This window comes from Pelodiscus sinensis, chromosome Z, assembly GCF_052426305.1.
Source record: "Pelodiscus sinensis isolate ZL-2025 chromosome Z, ASM5242630v1, whole genome shotgun sequence".
Classification (NCBI taxonomy): Eukaryota; Metazoa; Chordata; order Testudines; family Trionychidae; genus Pelodiscus; species Pelodiscus sinensis.
In genome coordinates this window covers 29,962,452-29,977,005 of record NC_143085.1, presented here as the reverse complement: position 1 = coordinate 29,977,005, position 14,554 = coordinate 29,962,452, and the positions used below count along the sequence as shown (strand labels likewise).

Genomic DNA, 14,554 nt, shown 5'->3' with positions numbered 1-14,554 from the left:
AGCACAGCATAGATGTAATCCGGTTACAGGGCTAGGCCTATGATGCCTCAGCCCCCCTTGAGATGGGGGAGGCTGGGCCCTTAAATCCCAGCCCCTTGCTCAGGCTGCTTCCTCCATGATTCTAGACAGAAACTAAAAAACTCTCTTCCAAGCCCTGCCCGCCCCCCCCCCTCCCCCCCCAGCCAGGTGCTGGTCTCCGCCTTCCTTCCTTTGTCCCCCTCCCTGGGAGGCTGAGCCTGGGTGTTTGGGTTAATACACATTTGGGAGAGACAGTGAGAATCTCCCATCACAGCGCAGGGGGACCCCGGGTCACAGAGCAGACAGCACCCCCACTACAGCACCCCCACAGCTGTCCCTCCTCCAAGAGCAAACTGAGCAGGATCGCTCTGTGACCTGGAAAAGTTCGGGTCCCCTGCCGGGAAAGCCGCTGCGGTGACATTGGCGCTCCCCTTGGCTTGGGCTGGCTGCAGTGATGCCCTGCAGGAGCCAGCTCTCCCCTGTCCAGTTGATGCACAGCTCCAAGGGGACTGGCAGGGGCCTGTTTTTGGTGGCCGTGCCAGCCCTTCCACTGCCCTTGATCTCTGGCCCGGGTCTCTCTGGCCGGGCCCATGAGCCTTTCCCAGAAAGCCAGGACGTCTTCCACCCCCAATGCTCCATCCAGGGAGGTCTTCCCCTCCCGTAACTCTCTCAGCAAGCCCAGGGGGTCCTTCCCCCTTCTGCACCCCAGCTCAGTCTGGGAGAGCCTGGCAGAACCTCAGGGTGCCTCCCCGTGTGCAGACAGCAGATGGGGCAGGTACATGTCCCAGTCCTGCAGGTGCCGGAGCATAAAGACCTCCAGCATCTGCTTCAGGGTCCCCTGGAACCTGCTCACCAGCTCGCTTTGCCAAACGCTGGGGCCCAGGTAAGCCGGGCCCCGTGCTTCTCCCACAAGCACCAGAGCGGCCAACATGAAGTTGGATCCCTGGTCCGGGAGGACCTCCTGCGGGAACCACACCCTGCTGAAAAGGGCCAGCAGTGCATCTGCCACCATGTCTGCCTCGATAGACGGCAGAGCCAAGGCCTCGGGGCAGTTGGTAGCTGTGGATACGGCTACCAGGATGTATTTATTCCTCATCTGGGTCGCCAGGCCGCCAGGCCCCACTATCTCTAATGCTGCCTTCCGGAACCGCTCCTCTATAAGGGGTAGGGGCCCCCAAGCAGCTTTCCTCCCATCTTGGGCCTTCCCGCCCCTCTTGCAGGAGTCACAGGACCGGCAATATTGCTGCACAGCTGCAAATATCCCCGGCTAGTAGAAGTGTTGAACCAGCCTCAGCCAGGTGTGCTGGATCCCCCGGTGGCCCGCCACGGGGACATTGTGGGCCAAATACAGCACCTTGTGGTGATACTTTTGGGGGACTACCAGCTGCTGCTGGACCCCCCCACGCCCTCACCTTCCTGAGGGGAAGCCATTCCCGGAACAGGAATCCCTGCTCCCAAAGGAATCTCTCCTGGCCACCTCTCCCCAGAGGCTGAGCTGCATGGAGGCCAGCCTGGTCCCTCAGCCTCTGCAAGGAGAGGTCTGCCTGAACCTCAGCCTGGAATTCAGCCGCCGGGGCAGGGATCGGGACCTGTTCCCCACCTATGCCTAGGTCCAGAGTCCCAGCCTGGCTGGACCCCGTGTCCACTGGGATGGGACCCTGAGCCCCCTGCAGGGGGCCCTCCCCTGGGTCAGGGTCGCCAGCCCCTCTCTGGCTTCGGCTACGGGTGGTGACCAGGGTCCTGTGGGGTCCGTCTGGCCACTCCTCTAGGTCACCCCCCCATCAGCACCACCTTGGGCAAGTGCTGGTGCACCCCCACTTCCTTGGGGCCTTCCTTGGCCCACCATTTCAGATGCACCTGGGCTACGGGCACCTTAAACAGGGTCCCATCTATGCCCCTCAGGGTCAGCTGAGTGTTAGGTACCATGTGGTCTGGGGCTATGACCTCATGCTGGGCCAGCGTCACCTCCGCCCCCGTGTCCCAGTAGCCCGTCACCTCCCTGCCATCCACCTGCAGGGGCACGAGGCACTCGCTCAGCAGGGGCCGCCCTGCCCCCACCTGGTACACAGAGAAATCCGCCTCCCGAGGGTCGGACCTCCCAGGGCAGGGGCACTGAGCATCATTCCTTCCACTATGAGCTGAGGTTTGCCTGCTAGCCCCAGACTCTGGGGCAGCCTGCCCTTCCCCCAGCCAATTAACCCTGGGAAATCCCAGGTCTTGGTGCCTGGTGCACTGAGCCCTCTTGTGGCCTTTTTGCCTGCAGTGATGGCAAGTTAGGTACTGCGGGCCCCTTTGGGCCGGCTCTGTCCGGGCCCTGGCTGGTTCTCTGGGGCGCAGATGGCTGGTCCTTGTCTCTTGGGCTCGCCTCATAGAGGATTCTCTCCGTCGCTCAGCCGAGATCCGGTCTTTGCGCGATTCCCTTTCTCTCCGGGACTCCTGTTCACACCTGGACCAGCTCTCTGTGAACTCGTCTGCCAGCCTCCCAGCTTCCTGGGGGTTCTCTGGACTTTGGTCCTTGAGCCACAGCCTCAGGGTGGGTGTGCATGCTTCATAGAACTGCTCCATCATGATCAGCTTAAGCAGGTCCTTTGTGGTCTGGGCTCTGACCCCGGACACCCACTTGCGGCAGTACTGTACCAGGCAGCAGGCCATATCCACATAGGTCTCCTGTGGCTCCTTCTGCATCCCCCAGAATGTCTCAGGGGACAGGGCAGCAGGGCCTCCTTGACCCGCTGGTAATCACCTGGCTGTAGGTCTTCCAGCTGATTGAGCACCCTGACAGCCTCCTGGTTCAGTGCGGGGATGAGCTCCTGCAGCCAGTCAGCCAGGGGGACCTGTTGCAGTTCACAGGCCCTCTCAAAGGAGCTGAGGAACTCGTCTGTCACCCACGTTCTTCAACTGGGCCACCACGAGCTTCTCCAAGCATCTGGCTGCCCTGGGCTCTTGGGGCCCGTCCACACTCGGTGCCGCCAGGGCCCTACCGCTTTTCCGCTCTGCCATGGCCAGCTCATACTGTCGCTGCTCTCTACGGTGCTGGACTTCCAATTCCTTCATCTGCAGCTGGATCTCCAGCCGCCGCAGCTCTGCTGGGCTGGCCCCTGCCCTGGACGAACAATGGTTTTCAGGGCTTCCCTGGGAGGCCGTCCCTTCTCTCCAGCGGGCTCCAGTGCTCCGCCCCCTGTTGGAGCCTGAGACGTTTCTGGGGGGGTCTGGCTGCTCCCCACGGGGACAGGGTCCCGGCCCAGTGACTAGTCATTCTCTTCCAGCCAGGCAATCAGCTGGGCCTTGGTTGCTTTTCCCACAGGCAGGCCCCTCTTTCTGTAAAGCCTCACCAGCTCTGCCTTCAGGATCGGGCGTAGGTCATCTCCCCGCCGGTCCCTTCGGTGCGGACTCACCGGTCTAGTGCTACAGCACCCACGATTCCCAGGAACCGCTTCACTCTGTCTCCAGCACTCCTGGCTCCAAGCCCTTTCCTTCAACTGCGCCTTGTCACTCGCTGCTGGAAACTCCATCCACGGGGTGCAGTGCATCCCACTACTGACACCACTGTGATGTCATGTCGGGGTTCCCCCGCCTCTTGCACCCCTAGTGGCACGAACCGGTTCCACCAGCCAGTAGAATAGAGGGAGTTTATTGCTTTTCCAGGATACAGCACAGCACAGATGTAATCCTTGAGATGGGGGAGGCTGGGCCCTTAAATCTCAGCCCTCTTGCTCAGGCTGCTTCCTCCATGATTCCAGACAGAAACTAAAAAAACTCTCTTCCAAGCCCTGCCCCCCCAGCCAGGTGCTGGTCTCCGCCTTCCTTCCTTTGTCCTCCTCCCTGGAAGGCTGAGCCTAGGTGTCTGGGTTAATACACATTTGGGAGAGTCAGTGAGAATCTCCCATCACAGCGCAGGGGGACACCGGGTCACAGAGCAGACAGCACCCCCACTAGGCCACAAGGGGTATGAAAAATCCCCATCTCTGACTGGAGTTTAGCTGAGCTAATCCCATGTGTACACACTGTAGACTGACATACAGCATACGTAAAGCTTCAGTGTAGACACTCCTGCTACAGCAGTACAGTCGTAGCACTTCAATTATAGATAAACCTTAAGTCACAGATAGCATGGGCTAGGAATGTTATAGTGCAACTGAACAGTTGTGTAACTGTATGAAATCTTATCAGTTATACGCTCTCAGCCTCACTCAAAAGGGAACCCCCTGCCTGTATCAGAGGCAACAGCAAGGGATGGCAGGCGGGAGCCGGTCTGCAAAAGGAGCCAGTTTAAAAACCAGCTCTCCACGCACACGGGCTGCCTGTCGCCCTGCACTGCTGCCTCTGATACAGTAGCCCGTATATGGGGGTCTGAGCTCACTGCAGAAAGAGGCTGCTTCACAGCAGCCTTCCCCACACTCACGCTGCTGCCTCTATCAGAGGCAACAGTGCAGAGGAAAAGAGGTGAGAGGCAGCACCGTGGAGCTGGTGCTGGGGGGAACAACTTCAAAGCTTATTGGTTTAATGGTGCAGTGGACTACACGTTGATCTCAATGTGAGTGCTATTGGGCAGGGGACAAAAAAAATACAACCAAGCTTCCTCCAACTCCCAGAAGTGACTGAAGATATGCTACAATAAAGCCATCTTACAGCAACTATGAAATTCTTAGTTTCTAGGAATCATACAGTAAACTCAAGGATCTACAAGGTTTACCTTAGAGCAATACTGTACTGGTCCATGGCTTCTTGATATTCACTGACAGCTACAAGAAAGTCACCCAGTATTCGATGCAGAACACAGTCACTCTGATTAGCCAGTGCATTCCTCAACAAAGCAATACCATCTTCATATTTCTGTTCTCTACCTGTTGACACACAGAGCTACAGTTCTACTAGTAGTTTAGATAGATCTTCTATAAAATAATTTGAGGAATATGTAGAACATCTTCATAATCCTCATCTTTATTGCTAAAACTATCTCTAGTTGGTGATAATTAAATCTTCTGAAAACTTAATTGTTGATCTAGTATATTTTAAAGCAAATTATTGCATACATGATTATCTCTTAAATAATTAGTAAATTATAATTTTTTTTATCTGAAGGATTACTTTAGTGCCAATTGTGGGTTAGAAGTTACCAGTGTGGTGTCCCTACAAGTATCATCTCCATAATATCAAAGCAATTAATCTCTTATGGCATTCTGTAATTTTACTTTTACACAAAACCAAATGGTCTTTGGCTGTAAATTTGTAAACAGGAGGCCCTTGCGAATCATAGAATGGCCACTTGCAGTTCTGCATAACCATGGCTCTCCTGCCCCGGCACAGGGGAGCAGGAGGATGGCAGTTCCCAGCACCCGCAGCAAGTTCAGGAGCCACAAGGAGCTCACTGCAGGGACCAGGGGCCATGTCTCCCAGTATTCACAAAGGGCAAAAATTTCCTGTAGCGAATTTCATATTACTTTGTGGAATACTCACTTTCATATCAGAAAACTATTCAAATAAACTGGACAGGAAGACACATCTAAAAAAAACCCCAAAAAACAAAACAAAAAAACCCACTTACTAAGAAGCTCTGCTTTTTTTACCACAGCTTTAATATAATCTGGTCTCTGTGTCAGTGCCTTATCTAATAAAGTTTTTGCTTTCTCTTGTGTGACTGGATCTTCAAGACAGACTGTTGCTAACAGAGTAAGAGTCTGTGCATTTGCTCCCAGGGTTTTGTACACGTTGTTAGCCATGACCATTGCTTCACGGATACTGTTGGATGCCAGGTAACAATCAATGAGGCCTAAAGACCAAAAGGAAGATGTTAATGTGCATTAATATTTATATACACTTATTTCTCAGTCAATTATATACAGTATGGTATCACCCACAGGTCCCAACCAAGTTTTGATCCCTATTGTGCCAAGCCCTGTACAGTCCCTTGCCCCAAAAGCTTACCAACTACAGAGACAACACTAACAAATCATGGAAGAAAATACTCTTATCCCCATTTACAGTGGGGGAACTGAGGCACACAGATTGATTTGTGATTACACAGAGTAGAGATGTGTTAAAATGTGTGTATTGTAACTGTAAATGTATAACTACTGAAATTATAACCTTCTGCCTGCCCCCGCATCCTGCACTGCTACTTCTGTGGGAGGCAGCAGCAGCACGAGGTGGAGGGAAGGGAACAGTCAGCTTGGTGAGAGCTGTGTAGCCAGTTTGAAAGCTGACTCCTGCCTTTCTCCCCCCCTCCTGCCCCCGCCCATTTGCTCCTGTCTCGGATACAGAGGCAGCAGCATGGGGTCAGGGTTAAGAGAGGAAAGTGCTGTATGTAATCATGCACATTAACTGATGAGCCCAGGCTCACTGGTTAACTGTGTACACAAGTACATGTTCACAATCCTTAACACAAAGAGTCTTTGGCAGAGCCAGGAACTGAATGCACATCTAAGTTTAGTCCAGGGTCTTCCAGAAGACCAGGTAAGTGAGATTATATGGTAAGTATCCTATATCCCTAGGATAGCAGATGGATTTGGAAAAGGCATCAGACACCACACAAGCAATATGTATTAAAAACATATATGTAATTTCACTGTTTCCTCCACCTATTCCTTAAATACAACAAAGAGACTGTCCACACCCTTTCAAATATGGGCAATTATAAGACTGCAGGACAATAATACCAGACATGTGGCCTCCACTTTAATAGAAGCTGAGAACCCACAAGATAGATTATCCTGCCTCAGTGTCCACCCTGAGCACAAACTGAAGTGGAAAATTCAGGGCTATGGAACCCAGGAGAATAAGACAGATGCCCTCATTCTGAGGAAATGAAAAGGAATTTGAAGAATTGTATCCATTGATTTGGTCAGAAACAGTGATCTACATTGCACTCAATAACTAGAGACTACACAGATAAATACTACAGAAAAATAGATTAAAAGTTGGGAAACTCTGTAAACTGTCAGTGTATTTAACTAGGGCTCCTACGCACTACAGTAATAAAAATAACTACATCATGGTCAAGCACCATCTTCTCCACGATTCTGACTCCTATCATAGAACATAAGCCCATATTTATACAGAGCCCTTCTGCAGATTACCTTTTTAGTAAATAACCATAAATATTTTAGAAATAGTTGGCGCTCTGAAATGCCAAAGAGAAAAGAAACTTTCTGTAAGCCAATACTTCTAGTACAAAATACTCTGCATCGTATATATGTTGCATTCCTGTACCTAAGCTTGTTTGTGACAACTGTTTGCTTTGATCTCAGTACACAGGCTTCTGGCTCTCATCTTATCACAACTTCTCTCACTTCAGGGCAAACTTATAGGAAGATGTGGGATAACTAGGATAAGCATAGTGATAGAAATGTAGCCGTGTTAGTCTGGTGTAGCTGAAACAAAATATAGGACTATGTAGCTTGTTAGTCTTTAAAGTGCTACATAGTCCTGTATTTTGTTTTAGGATAAGCATGGCTTCATAAAAATTGCCCAGAATGTAGTATACAACCTGCCAGTTTTAAACCTACCACAGCCAAAACCTCTATTGACAATTACTAGATTGTACAATTTGGAGGCCCCATGTTTATTTTTCAGTCACGTGGTAGCTGTTCTGATTTTAAAAAATCTGCACTTCAATTAATCCTGCTTTCAAATTTCACCAGTTTGCAGTCAGATTTTTCAGCTTGTGGTATTTTCATCTTCTTTTGAAGAAAAGACGGAGGTCCTTATGGATTCATTATAAACATCAGCTATTCATCCAGGACAATTCTAAACCATCCATTTATATCTAGAGATATAGGTCCATCAAATTCTAGTATGGAGACAGGATTGCCTGCTCCAAAATGTATGTACCTGAAGCAGCTGAGATTTGTACAATTTCAGTAAGAACTTCTTATCTTCCTTTCAAGGTCTTAGCAGAAAAGCAGCAAAGAAGCTTTTTACTGCTTTGCTCTATTACTGGAACTTCAGGTAGGGGCTGATGAAAAAGACATTTCCACCACAAGATTTTAAGCATTAAACAACACTTGAGTGAGTTTGCTACAATGAACTAAAACGTTCAATGTGAAAAAAGCAGCTCCAGATACTGAGCTATGCAAAATGGACTCATTGGATAACTAGAGGGCTGTGCCCCCTGCTTGTTATGCATGCCAACCACCGCCACACACCCCACCCCGGCTCTGTGGCCGCTACATGCGCTAACCCCTCCCCTGCCATTATGTGTGCCAACCTCCCCCCAATTTGTGACCGCTACATGCACTAACTTAAGTCACTAACTCTATGACTGCTATGTGTGCCAACTCCCCCCTCCCCCTTTATGGCTGCTACACTCCCCTCCCCCCCCTCTGCACCAAGCCAATGAGAAATTATTCACACTCTGCCCTCCTCCCCTACTCTCCATGGTAAAAGACACTCCTCCAGCTGGACTCCCCATAGAGGGCAGTCCCTCCCCACTGAGGGCCCCTGGCGGAAGGCCCCTTTTCCACCCCCATGTCCTCACCACCCAGATGGAAACCCCAGATCATCAGGAAGGCACCTTCTATTCACCTCTGAGACCTCCTCCTTCCCCATATAGTACATCCCTGGAAGGAACCTTAAGGGTTTTCACTTGGGCTCCTCCACAGGCCCTGTTAGGAGAGGAAGTAGCGCTGCCTCAACCTTGTCCCTGGGCCTCCTTGGGAAGCAGCAACCCCTTCTCTTCCCCTCAGCTGGGCCTGCCTTCTCTCAGCCTCCTCAGTGACTCCCTCTTCCCAACCCTGAGGAGTAGCGATAATGTTATGCTGCTCCCCCATTCCCACCACTTCCCATCCAACCACCTCCACCCGCTTCTACTTTTGAGTCCAGAGCCCCACCACACTGCAACCCATGGGGAACCAATGCCTACCCTGGGTTGGCAGCCTGGCTCAAGGCAGGCAATGGTTCTGTGTGGGGTTGTGGAGCAGCAGGGCCCCGGACCTGGAAGCAGAAGTGGGGCCAGAAGATGGGAAGCAGCAGGGATGAGGTAGCAGCAGAGCTCGCTGGGCACCCTGCAGCTGTCCCCCACCAAGGTGCCACTGGCAGAATCCGGGAAAGGAGGTGGCTAGGGTGTGGGAGCTGGAGCCAGAGTTTGGCAGTAGAGCGGAGAACTGGAGCCATTTCCCACCAGGGCCCCGGACCACATTGAAGAGCTGCTGCCACACCTGCCCTTTCTGCAGGAGGTTGAGGTTGGAGGGAGCTCAGGGTGCCCCCTGAGGAGGGGCCAGGTGAACAACAGAGCTGGGACCCCTGCCCACCAGAAAACCCAGGGCCCTGCCCCTTTCCTCTCCATTATGCCTATGCCCAGCCCTCCAGGGAGGGAAAAATCGCCCCAACCTCAACAATGAAAAGTTCCTATCCTGCCCTGAGCCATAGATGCTGCTTCCCTTTCTGACTCTGTGGGGGGGTCATGTAGAGGGCATGCTGACTTCACTCTGTCATCCTACAGGAAAAAAAGTTTTATATAGAGAGATTAGGGAACAACTTTCATGTCCTTCTGTAAGCCAATATGAATCCATATACAAAATGGCACACTAATACACTTTTAATTATTTTAAAGGAGGTAATGCCTATAGGATTGTATACAGAATAGTGTATCTAGCCCACAAGACCAGTTTTTCTATGAGAAAAATCTTTATTTGGCTTTCAAGAAAAGCTTAACATTAGATTTTTTTTTAGGCTACAAATAGCTCTTTACCAAGTGCAAATATGGATAAAGATGCTTTATCTAGGCTGTGATACTTAAAAGATTAAAGCAACCAGTCCTAGAATGAGAATCAACTAAAACTGTCATACTAACAACCTATTTACAGGGACTGTATCACAGTTGAATAAGAATGCTTCTCAGTATACCAAATGTAGCTATTTTTGTTTAACATGCATGCATTTAATATTTCTCCCTCTTGGCTTCCAGCTCTATTTAGTGGGTTTTTTAGTATCATTAATTTACTTATTAGGTAGTAAGCAGTATTACTTCAATTGCAGGGAACTCTGGGAGCCAGTTTATACCCTTCCTATAACAGGTTTAGAGGTAGCTGTGTTAGTCTGGTTCAGCAAAAACAACAAGGAGTCCAATGGCACCTTAAAGACTAACAATTTTATTATGGCATAAATCAGCAGTTGGGAATCTAAGGCCTGGGAACTGCATGCAGTCCCTGGTTTGTCTGGATCTGACCCCCGAAGCTCAGGGCCCTCCCAACATTGAGGAGTGTGTGCTGGCATTCCATCCCGGCCTCTGCCCCACCGCAGGCGGAAGAATCTTCCTCTTTTTCAGTTGGGGGTCACATCAGTGAGAGTTTGATTTTTTTTTCTTCTCACTTATATGCAGCCCCTGATGGATTTTTCTGTGGGTCAATGGCCCCTGATCCAAAAAAGGTTCCCCATCCCTGGCATAAACTTTTGGGATCTGTATTTCACTTCATACATCTGATGAAGTGAGTTGCATCTCATAAAAGCTTATGCCATAATAAAATTGTTTGTCTTTAAGGTGTCACTGGACTCCTTGTTATTCTGATAACCATGACACCATTGTATAGAAGAGTTATTGTACTTTACTTGCCTTCATAACAGTCAAGCCTGCAAGGTGCAAGGCGTATTGCTTCCCGGAAATGTATAATTGCCTCTTGTACTCGGCCCATATTCCTAAGAGCAGCTCCTTTCAGCAGCAAAGCTTGAACACTGTTACTGTTCAGCTGAATTGCTTTGGCTCCTAAATATAAGGCACGGGAGTATCGCTTGCTGTAGAAACTGTGACACCTTCAAAAAGAAGAGAGAAGGTAGTAAGTGTGCACTGCCAATGGTCATTCATGGAAAGATGAAAAGAAATGTAATTGATGGGTTTATAGCATGCAAATATCCTATTTTGTGACTATCATTTAAAGTACACTTATTAGTCTTTGCAAAACTGGTGATTCAGGTACTTCATTGCAGCAACATTAGTTATCTGATAGATTCAAATACCCAATGTTGTTTTAAATACAGAGAGAAACGGACTGGACTGGTAGATATGTGTACTTCTACTAAGATATTTAAAGTTAGACTAAGAACTAAATGTTTAAGTAGAACGGCAGACACCCAAGACAAATACAGGTTCCAAACTAATGTTCAAGCTCCTGAGAGCTTTTCAAATACATTTTCAGATATCTAAAAGGGTGCCACAAGGAGGAGGGAAAACAATTGTTCTACTTAGCCTCTGAGGATAGGACAAGAAGCAATGGGCTTAAACTGCGGCAAAGGAGGTTTAGGTTGGACATTAGGAAAAACTTCCTAACTATCAGGGTGGTGAAACACTGGAATAAGTTGCCTTGGGAGGTTGTGGAATCTCTATCTCTGGACATATTTAAGAGCAGGTTAGATAGACATCTATCAGGGATGGTCTAGTCCAGTGGTCCCCAATGTGGTGCCCGCGGGCGCCATGGCGCCCGCTGGGCAATTTCTGTGCGCCCGCCGAGTGATCGGGGCCGGCCCCACCCCCGAGTGCACATTGCATGGGTGGCGCCAGCCCCGGGTGCGCAGCACATGGTCTGTGCTGGCCCCGGGCACACGGCGGTTAGGTGGCCCCACCCCCGAGTGCGCAGCGCGAAGCCTGTGCTGGCCCTGGGCGTGCAGTGTATGGGCGGCGCCGACCCTGGGCATGCAGCACATGGGTGGCCCTGCCACCGGGCACGCAGCACATAGGCGCTGCCGGCTCCTGGGTGCATGGCACAGGCAGCGGATCTGGGCATGCAGCGCATGGGCGGTGGTGGCCCCGCCCCTGGGTTCACGGGATATGGGCTGTTCCAGCCATGGGCTCGCAGCATGTGGGCGGCCCCATCCCTAGGCGTGCAGCACAGTTGCGGTGCCAGCCCCGGGAGTGTGGCGCATAGGTGGCGCCAGCTCCTAACACGCAGCGCATGGGTGGCCCCGCCTCCGGGCGCCCGGCAGCCCCAAAAGTTTGGAGAGCACTGAGTTAGTCCTAGGTTCTGCCAAAAGGGCAGGGGACTGGATCCGATAACCTCTCAAGGTCCCATCCAGTTCTGGTGTTCTATGATTCTATGAGACAGGTTAGCTAAGGAGCGAGAGGATACAAGGAAGTGAAAAGTAAATATAAGTTACCCAGACACCACCCATGGCTCTGCATGCTGATCAGAAATATTGAAAAGACGGCAGCCCAAGTTCTCCACATCCTCCAGTCGACCGTCACGTGCCAGTAAGTAGCCATATACATCCATTCCTAAAAAAATGAAATACTTTGGGATCAGCTGTATTGTTTGAGCTCCTAATTATAACATTTGGGCCTTTTATGAAGATTTAAGGATACAATGGAACTTGATCATAAGGACTATCAATTTCACAGCACTTGTATCCTAGCTACTCCTATAGCTTCGGGACCAGGTTTGAGCCACTAGACTCCATTTTCACCATAAAAGTAGAGGAAGAATCAAGAAATATAGGTATAAAATGAGAACATGAAGAATTCTAGGCAGTTTACAATGAAGATATATTTAATTTAGAAGAAAATACAGGACATGAACTTCTTAAATAAATAGATTTGTTAGTACTTCATTCTTCTTTCGATACATGTTGTACAGCTATGCTAACTCCTTGAAGTACTATAATTTTTAATGAAGTGTAAAACAAACACCACTTTAAACTATAGCTGCCACCCACTGCTCTGGGTAGGGTCAGAAACCGTGCTGATGACCAGACCACCTACATTAACATTTAAGTCTTTAATGGAATGTGAACTGGATGCACCTGCTATGCTTGTGTCACTCAAGAGGTTAGCATGCTGGGGCAACTTTCATTTGAGAATTTCAATTACTTACCTTTTATCAGATAAGGATCCAGCATTTGTGCCTGCTCAAATTTCAGAATTGAGTTTTTATTATCTCCAGCTCGGAAATACAGGTCTGCTAAGCTACTCAATAGATCCACATTATCCCTCAATAAAGACTTTTTCTCTAAAGAGCTTAAAAAGAAAAGAAATGCCATTTAAACTATCACCTTGTTATGTACTGATTGAATTCTAAATGCTTTTTGAAGCTTATAAATTAGCTCTCATATACAATCATAACTGTTCAAATTTAAGTGTCATTTAAAAACCTACAGTTACCATAAAACTCGGTTATCATCTATATTGTTACCTGACTGTCACCTTTTACTGGGTGACCACACAGCCTAGATAATCTATCATGGTATGATGAACTGGTGGTGATTCTCAAATACTGAGGTCTTAAACTCATCCACTGCTTTATAAATATCACCAGCAACTTGAGCTGCACCCAGAAGCAAGGAAGCCAGTTCACAACATTAAGCCCAGGCAATGACCCACTCCATTTAGGAGCTAGGCACTAGAATTCTATGCCAGGTAGACTTTCAATGTAGCTTCAAGTAAAGCGCAATGTAACAGACTTCCAAAAGGGATTTTTTTTAAATGTCGACCTAGTTAAGTTTACCTGCATTGTCTGAAAATTATAACTTTTATAAGAGCATCTGAGCAAAGAAATTGCTCCAACAGCGCAGCATCATTAAAAGCTTCTCAGTTTCCATTCATGTTCTAGAAATGTACAGGTAAGTCATAAAAAGTTTAAATGAGTTTTCAAAGCTCAGTTTTCAAAAGAAGCTACAGTGATGTTTTCAATTACAAAAACATTATAATTTAAGAAGCTTCTTTTCACTCCTGCAAATTAAAAACAAACAACTTGTATTTTATAAAATTAAACACTCTAGCATAAGGGGACACAAAGTATCTTCCCTTTCCCATGAAGAAGCATATAGCCTTTGGGAAACTATTTAGCTTAATTGGGGCTTTCTTCACAGAATACCTAGGTCTTGCACAGATTTCAGATGTTATTTAATCTATACATGCTATAAAACTTAGGTACTATCCAAAACCAGTATGGAAAACAATGTCCTGATTTTGATAGTTTGTCAGAACCTTAATAATATCATAATAAAATTGAAAGCAAATCTAAAAATATTGTTATGCTTTCTATGTTAAAGTTTTCCAAATCAAGATATTTTCCTTAGTCAGGAAAAAGCTATGTTCAGCATCTGACAAAATCAAAGGAATGTTTACAGATCATAACTGCATGGCCCTCAACGACACAAAATAGCCATCATGCTGTGCCAAGCACAATGTTTCAATCTTTCACAATAGTATATAAAGTAGTGACTCAAGAACAATAATTTAATCCACTTTGATTCTTACCAGATAGTGTTGATTGCTCTGGTGTTATCTCCAGTGTGCACAAATGCATATGCTTTGATCCACATTGAAAGCCAGTCCAAATTAGGGATGCTTTGAATAACATTCATTGTCATGGAAGCTACTTCTGCTCCTTTTACTGAGAGTGACAGCAAACCTACTCAGAAAAAAATACCAATCAAATCCAAGCATACGATACAGTTTGTCATTCAAATTAGTTAAAATGCCTAAAGACAGAATTCCATGCCTTTGAATACATACAGGTGGTTAGCTACATTGCTCCTGAACAATCTGTACATTGCATACATATGAACTAATTTGCTAATATGTCTTACACATCTTATATTTCAGTGGTAA

At 48.1% G+C, this 14,554-nt stretch overlaps 1 protein-coding gene across 1 annotated transcript in view; it reads right to left on the bottom strand.

The window, feature by feature from the left end:
- The window catches only part of ANAPC7 (anaphase promoting complex subunit 7), a 31,460-nt gene that overhangs the window by 4,026 nt on the left and 12,880 nt on the right, over positions 1-14,554 (bottom strand). The window contains exons 5-10 of the mRNA XM_075898594.2: positions 14,201-14,354; positions 12,816-12,958; positions 12,103-12,220; positions 10,568-10,764; positions 5,564-5,788; positions 4,712-4,862 (exon numbers count right to left, since the gene is read on the bottom strand). Coding sequence (XP_075754709.2) covers positions 4,712-4,862; positions 5,564-5,788; positions 10,568-10,764; positions 12,103-12,220; positions 12,816-12,958; positions 14,201-14,354 — 988 coding nt within the window. The remainder of the gene's footprint in view (positions 1-4,711; positions 4,863-5,563; positions 5,789-10,567; positions 10,765-12,102; positions 12,221-12,815; positions 12,959-14,200; positions 14,355-14,554) is intronic.